Source organism: Rhinopithecus bieti, unplaced genomic scaffold (assembly GCF_001698545.2).
Source record: "Rhinopithecus bieti isolate Rb0 unplaced genomic scaffold, ASM169854v2 scaffold_48345, whole genome shotgun sequence".
In the NCBI taxonomy this organism is placed as follows: Eukaryota; Metazoa; Chordata; class Mammalia; order Primates; family Cercopithecidae; genus Rhinopithecus; species Rhinopithecus bieti.
In genome coordinates, this window is record NW_016819344.1 from 896778 (window position 1) to 905076 (window position 8299).

Genomic DNA, 8299 nt, shown 5'->3' on the forward strand with positions numbered 1-8299 from the left:
GTAGCACAACAGGACAAAGGCAAGAGTAGATTCCACTTAGGTATGGGTTTAAAATAGTTTTGCGTTAAAATTCCAAGAACTTCTTCCAACATTGGGAATCATGCTTCAACATGGGATTTGGAGGGGATATATGTCATCCAGTGAAAATTACTAGTATTTGGAGATAATAATAAGCACTAAAACAGAAAAGAAGACAGACATTTCCACACATTTACTGTAAGTGAAAAAAGTATTTGCAATAATCCCTTTACATAATAATACACAGTTATTAAAATGAATTTAGCACTTTTATGTTCTGATATGGGAAGACTATATTCAAATATTTCCAAAGAAATTTAATTTGAGTCTATATAGCAAATATATCAAAGGATCATGTAGAACAGATTCACTGACTACATAAGTAATTACCATTTTTTTTAAAAAAAAGTCTATTTTATGCTACTGAATCTTTAAAAATAATAAAATACATTTCTTCATTAAGTTAGAACATTTAACACTGTCACTGAACTCATAATTCTGTACAAAATTAAATAAAAGCATGGACCAAACTATTTTGTTCACTGATTTCACTGAGTTTTCATACTTGGAGGTATAATGTGTATTCACATTTTCCTAACTTTGTTATTGCATTCAAGTCTTTATATTCTTAAATTGAAAATTAGAGGAGAAAGATTGTCTTAAATGGCTAATCCAAAGATTGTTAAGTATTTTTCCTAATAAAATAGGTAGTAATTTATTTAAGTTTTAAGTAATTGTCCAAGGTCCTTCAACATATCAAAATGTTATAATTTACTTCTGAGGTCCAAAATGAGTCCTAAGTGCTGCTTGACATATAGAAACACATTCTCTGAACCCAGGTGTTTACTTGAAAGAAAGAAAATGGATCATATAACTTTCTTATCTAGTGCTTACAAGGTTTCATTCTCTTTTAAAGGTCAAACGCCTGTAAGCATGTTGGTTTCTGGTCAATATGTTTCTCTCTTTAAAGTAGAAAGAGCAGGAAGACTACCAGAAATGAGCAGACCAGTATGAATCCCAGCTGTGATGTGAATGTGTTCTGACTGAAAACAAAGACCACAGAAGCTGAGCTAATTTTCTCACTCAAGACCTGCTGTTCAGATAGCATCTGGCCCTTATCACTCCAATACTGTATATCTGCAATCTGGTAATAAAAATCACATTAGCTACAAAATTATAACTCTCGTGGTGAAACAAAATTTAGTAAGCTACTATCTGAAGTTTGGATACTTTGAAACACAGTTTTAAGTCTCTTCCTTTTAATTTAAAGGCTATTTTTTTACATTTCAAAGAGTTTTGACCATATCCAAATACCAATAGTAATATGAATGGGAATTATTTTTAATTTCATTCAAAGGGAAAGATCTACTTAATGTAAATCTAGAATAGTGCATGTTTGAACTCCAACAAACAAGTCAAAGTAAAACTAGAAATGATCAAGTCTAAACACAAACATTCAGGTCACTTTCGGAAAATATATATTTCTTAAGCATTGGATACTCAATCGTGGGAGAAAAAAGTATGGAAAAATGTAATATATCCTTCAATAAATATTATCCTTCAATTATTTATTTGTATTAAGTTATCAGGAATTCATGATTGTTTGACTAGCTCTATTTCAGGATGTTTGAGTCTGCTATAAATATAATCTCAACAAAGACATGTTTATTACATTTCTGATATGTTCTGTCTATTTGGGGTACTCATTGGATTCTCAAAATAAAATAAAATTTTAAAAGCAGTATCAAGAGAAACAGGCTTTTCTGGTTCTTTTATACTTCATTTTGCAGTATGGTTGAAAGGCAAAAAAACAAGCATTCAACATCTTGCAAGGTACTTTTTCAGAAATCAGAAAAGAAGAATGGATTTGTCATCATTGGTAAGCAGTAAAATACTAAGCACCATCTCTACAGCATCCCCTAAATCAATGTTCATCTCACTACCACCAATGTATACCTTGAATTGAGGCTCAGAATTAAATATTTGTAGATTTTTTTTTGGTTAGGTTTTGTTTTCTTGGCCCTTAGAGAAGTTTAAAAATAATTGTCATTGGTATTTCCACCACTTATGGGATTATATACTTCAAACATAATATATATTTGATGTTTTTTGAGACAATCTGTCAAGTAGCTGTGCTTAAATGGGAGAATCATTTAGGTTATTTAACTCAATTATTTATAGATTAGATAAGAAAACAAAGTGCAGTTCCAGGATGGAACTTTTAAAGAAACAAAATGTATTTCTTAACATAAGAATGTTACACAAACACAATTCAACTAATTCTTCACTTATTTGACTTATTACACAAATAAGCTTTATACATAGTGATGAATCCATTGACACCAAGTATATTTAATTGTTTTTGGTATAAAATAGTATTATATGGTCAACAACATAATCTGGTTCCAAATGCAAATCATAGTAATTAAACAAGTTAGGCAAGTTTCTTTAGAGCAGACACTCTTAGAACTTTTATTGAAGTTTGTTGTAAACCTGTGAGACAGATATGCGAATAAGGACGTTTCATAAGCTTACATAGAACATTTTTCTTCCTATCAAGACACCTTATTAACATCATGTGATTTCAATGTTTAGTGAAGAAGAATTTTAGGCTCTGAAGTCTACCGTGTATGAGAAACTATCTTTTCATTGTCTCTTGAACATACCATATACATTTGAGACTCTAAGACCCTGCTTATACTCTTCTCCTGTCTTTTCTTGTTCTACCTGTATTTGGACTACATTCCAAGTTGGCTGAAGTTGGCATAAAGCCTTAATATTAAAATGTGCCTAAAAATGTTTTTTAAAGACCTGTGGAATAGAAATAACAATTTAGCCAGCTGAATATAAAAGAATTACATGGAATCCTTTAATACTTTAACTTCAAACATTGTATTTCTATGATAATGATTGCTTTTTAATAGAACTTCATCTGCAATAAGCTTTCTTAGAATTTATGCTAATTTGTTCAGATACAGCATTTGTGAAATCTTAAAACAGAATGATAATAAAATGAAACTTTCTCTATTATTAACATAGCATAAGACCTTTTAGGGGCTAAATAATTATGCAAGAACTAAGACAAAGCCTGGAAAAATAAGGTCATAAAATGTAAACCTTGCAACATAGATCTGAAATTATCCAGATCTAGATAATCTAGGTAATCTCACTTTCTAGTGAGGCCTAGAAAGCTCAAGTATCTCAACCTGACTTGGTAAGTTTTACTACAAATAAAATATACATCAGGTACTTTTGAAATGATCATTTGTAGCAGCTTTGAGTCAGTGTTGTTACCACAATATGAAGTCAAATTTAGGATGAATATTAACATAATAATGTTATTTATATGGCATGGTTAGATGAGAAGAGCAGCACAGATGAAGATGCATTTTTAACATGGTTTAATATCTTTTCTCTCTTACAAAATGATATTTTTGCAGTACTATAATAATCTGCCTTTCATGAAACTTCACCACTGTATGAGAAACTTAAAAGTCTTCTACATACTCCTGACAAGGTAGCAATTTAGTATCACAGTAAATCTGCAAAGGCAGAAGATTGAATAGGGGAAGAAATGAGAAGGTCTAAAAGAGTCACAATGTTGGAGAATCTGACTCACCATGAAGCTGACTTACTGTACTGAAAGGACAGGGGTCTAAGCAAATCCTTCCTAGCATATGCTGACATGATGACATGCCTTATTTCATGCTCCATTGAGAGAGAATGCAGGAGTTCAGCTTTAATGTTCGTTGTCACTTTCCTCTCTCCTGCTGATATTAAAGCCTTCATTACTGTGTGTAAATGCACTGCAGCATGCAAAGTAATATTCTGTGGGTCATATTCTCTCCTGTCATTATTTGGCCTCTAAAATGGGTGCACAGTTTTGCTCTTACAAGCTCACTTCTACATTCCATACTTCAAGAAATGGTTTTCAGCTGGCAGTAAAAATGTGCAAAATGACTTCTTCCAAATGGAAATGCTCTATATCAGCAACGTATCGCATATATAATGAATAAAGTTTTTGTAATGAGAATGGTGACATAGGTAAAAGAACACCATCAAAACATGAGTTCCAATGCAAGCTCTACAGCTCACTAGCTCTTTTACCTTTGGAAAACAATGTTTCTTTTTCCAGATTTACCATCTCTAAATTACAAATAATAATGCCTTTCCTGAAGAATTATTGTAAGGTTTACAAATAATGAATGCAAAACCTTTTACAAATAACATATGGTAGTTACAACTAAAGAGGCTCTAACAGATTTAAAAATTAGAGTTCAATCAGAAAGACAAAATAAATCTGTATAGAGCAGTATAGAATAATGGATTTATTATGGTGATTAGACTCAACAATTGTGATAACGAGTGAAAAAGTCTATGCAACTCTATTATGAAGCTAAGGTTGGGAACACTAGGTGTATAGTGAGAGACAGAAAGGAGAAACTGAAACGCATGAGCACAAATTAGAATTCACAAGGGCAAGTTAGACTTTTAACTACTCTGTCTTTACCCTGAGGCTCTCTAATACAGGTAGCAACAGTGCCTAGTGCCTCACTCTTGCCATTGGACAATGCCAACTGCTGTTTTCCTTCTGTCTCCACGACTCATGCAAGTTTCTCTTTTGTCCAGTTCTAACTCAGAATCATGTATGGAAAAGTGTACTAATAAATATAGCTCAGCAGGGTGCAGTGGTGCACCCCTGTAATCCCAGCACTGTGGGAGGCCTAGATGAGCAGAACACTTGAGTTCAGGATTTCAAGACCAGCCTGGGCAACACGGTGAAAATCCATCTCTACCAAAAACACAAAAATTAGCTACACACAGTGCCACGTGGCTGTAGTCTCAGCTACTCAGGAGGTTGAGATGGGAGGACCTCTTGAGCCCAGGGGATGGAGGCTGCATTGAGCTGAGATCACACTACTGCACTCCTGCCTGGGTAACAGAGTGAGACCCTGTCTCTCTCTCTCTCTGTCTCTCTCTCTCTCTCTCTCTCTTTCTCTCTCTCTATATATATGTGTGTGTATGTGTCTGTGTGTGTGTGTGTGTTTATTTCCAGCAGAGCTAAGTTGACACAGTATAAAGTTACTGCAAAAGGATAGGCTATGTTACTCTGTGATAATCTCTCCCAAACCTCAGAGGCTCAAAAAACCATGGTTTATTTCTTATGAAAATCACATGTTCATAGTGACTCTAGGGTAGCTTTGTCCCACCTAGTGCTTTATCCTAAACTCAGCTGGATGGAGCCGCCTTTAATTGGACCCTGCCACTCACCATGGCAGAAGAAAATAAATAATGTCAAACAATGTACTTGCTTATAAAGCTTTTGTGCAGAGGTGATACGTAGTATTCCTGCTCTCTATTTACTGGCCAAGGCAAGCTACAGGCCAAGTCCCATGTGAGGAGAGTTAAGAAAATAGAATATACTTCTTCAGGACAGGAGGCAGGTATTTTCAAATGATCGTTCAGTCTTATACAGCCAACTCTGCTTATCAAAAATACTTGATGCACACTGTTTTCTATGCAAGCATACTACTCATACATTCCACAGGAAGACAACCCAAAGTGCAATTAAGTTATGGCACCAGACTCAAATCCAGGTCTCTGTGGTTTCTGTTGCTCTCATTAAAGGATTAACACCATTAACAGGGTAGTTGTTCTTTTTTTTATTTATTTATTTTTTTGACAGGATCTCGCTCCATCGCCCAGGCTGGAGTGCAGTGGCACAATCTCGGCTCACTGCAACCTCCGACTACTGGGTTCAAGTGATTCTTCTGCCTCAGCCTCCCAAGTAGCTGGGGCTACAGGCACATGCCACCACGCCTGGCTATTTTTAGTAGAGACTGGGTTTCACCATATTAGCCAGGCGTGGCAGTAGATTTCTTATCATGAGAGTGGGTTTACTATGAAAGTGAGTTTGATCCTCTTGCTGTCTCTTATGGGGACTTTTTCCCTTTCAGTTTCCATTATAGGATGATGCAGCAAGAAGGCCCTCACCAGACACCAGCCCTTTGATCTTGACTACCCAGGCTCCAGAACTATAAGAAGTAAATCTCTGTTCTTTGAGGATTACCCAGTTTGTGCTATTCTGTCATGGCAGCACAAAATGGACTAAGACATAGGTCCAATCTAAGGCCCATCTCCCAGAGGACACCTCATAGCTGAGAGCTATGAATGGATCACTAAGTAAGCCAGCATCTGTCTTTTTTGTTCTGGAAATCCCACTGTTTATAAGATTGCAAACTATTGCACATCTCTGGCAATCTTTTCTCCTTATTTCTCTCCCTACAAGGCCAAGCAGACCTGTACATTTTCAACTGACTCTACTGGTTCCTTTTATTTTACTTTACATGCTAACTTTGATGCTTCCCCTTGCTCTTGAGGGACAATTTAGAAGAACGATTAAAGGGAATATTTAACAACCAGAAATTGTATGTCCTGATTCCCATTCTTACCTATTACTCGGTGTGTATCTTTGCTTCTATTCCTAATTCATAAAATGGAGATAAAATTGTAAACTGGACTCTCAGGGTAGGTATAAGAAGTGAATGACAATATACATAAAGCACTTAGAAAAAGTGCTGAGGCTCAATCTCTGGGGTATCTTTTATTTTGTTTTTACTTATCTTTATTTTTTATTTGTATAATTTTAAGGGATACATATGCCGTTTTGCTATATGTATATGTTGCATACTAAATGGATATGTTGCAATATTGATGAAACCTGGGTTTTTAGTATAACATTGCCTGAGTAATTTTCATTGTACCAATTAGGCAATTTATCATCCCTTTTATGAGGGTACTCATTCTATTCATGAGGGCTCTGCATCCATGACCTAGTCCCCGACAGAAGCCCCTACCTTATAAAACAAATAGATTTGGCGTCCTCATCCCGGCGTTGCCCAGCGTACCGTCGCCCGGCGCTCCGCCGCTTTCCCGGTGGTTCGGGGCACTTGGGTCCCACAGTCTGGTCCTGCTTCACCTTCCCCTGGCCTGACTCGTCGCCATGGCACAGGTTCTCAGAGGCACTGTGACTGACTTCCCTGGATTTGATGAGCGGGCTGATGCAGAAACTCTTCGGAAGGCCATGAAAGGCCTGGGCACAGATGAGGAGAGCATCCTGACTCTGTTGACATCCCGAAGTAACGCTCAGCGCCAGGAAATCTCTGCGGCTTTTAAGACTCTGTTTGGCAGGGATCTTCTGGATGACCTGAAATCAGAACTAACTGGAAAATTTGAAAAGTTAATTGTGGCTCTGATGAAACCCTCTCGGCTTTATGACGCTTATGAACTGAAACATGCCTTGAAGGGAGCTGGAACAGATGAAAAAGTACTGACAGAAATTATTGCTTCAAGGACACCTGAAGAACTAAGAGCCATCAAAGAAGTTTATGAAGAAGAGTATGGCTCAAGCCTGGAAGATGACGTGGTGGGGGACACTTCAGGGTACTACCAGCGGATGTTGGTGGTTCTCCTTCAGGCTAACAGAGACCCTGATGCTGGAATTGATGAAGCTCAAGTTGAACAAGATGCTCAGGCTTTATTTCAGGCTGGAGAACTTAAATGGGGGACAGATGAAGAACAGTTTATTACCATCTTTGGAACACGAAGTGTGTCCCATTTGAGAAAGGTGTTTGACAAGTACATGACTATATCAGGATTTCAAATTGAGGAAACCATTGACCGGGAGACTTCTGGCAATTTGGAGCAACTACTCCTTGCTGTCGTGAAATCTATTCGAAGTATCCCTGCCTACCTTGCAGAGACCCTCTATTATGCTATGAAGGGAGCTGGGACAGAAGATCATACCCTCATCAGAGTCATGGTATCCAGGAGTGAGATTGATCTGCTTAACATCAGGAAGGAATTTAGGAAGAATTTTGCCACCTCTCTTTATTCCATGATTAAGGGAGATACATCTGGGGACTATAAGAAAGCTCTTCTGCTGCTCTGTGGAGGAGAAGACTAATGTGTCACGGGGAAGAGCTCCCTGCTGTGTGCCTGCGCCGCCCCACTGCCTTCCTTCAGCACCTCTAGCTGCATTTGTATGCCAGGGCTTGACACATTGCCTTATTCATACTAGCATGCTCACGACCAACACATACGCATCATAGAAGAAAATAGTGGTGCTTCCTACTGATCTCTGATCGAGATCTCTTTGACTGCTCTAGTGCTTAATTATACTTACGTTACTAACTTTAATGCCTGGCCATTTTCCATTTATATATTTTTCTTTAAGAGGCCAGATTGCTTTTAGCTTTTTTTAAAAACTTCATTTATATTG

General features: G+C 37.1%; 1 protein-coding gene across 1 annotated transcript; it reads left to right on the forward strand.

Annotated features, from left to right (window-relative positions):
* The first annotated feature begins 6898 nt into the window (after window positions 1-6898).
* On the forward strand, window positions 6899-8292 carry LOC108519670 (annexin A5-like). The gene has a single exon (XM_017858839.1). It carries the CDS (start codon window positions 7022-7024, stop codon window positions 7982-7984), a length of 963 nt encoding a protein of 320 aa, XP_017714328.1. The 5' UTR covers window positions 6899-7021; the 3' UTR covers window positions 7985-8292.
* Window positions 8293-8299: the final 7 nt, after the last annotated feature.

Bases quoted from the DNA above. Each gene is read 5' to 3' on its own strand.
- LOC108519670 (XM_017858839.1), top strand. From the start codon at position 7,022: ATGGCACAGGTTCTCAGAGGCACTGTGACTGACTTCCCTGGATTTGAT.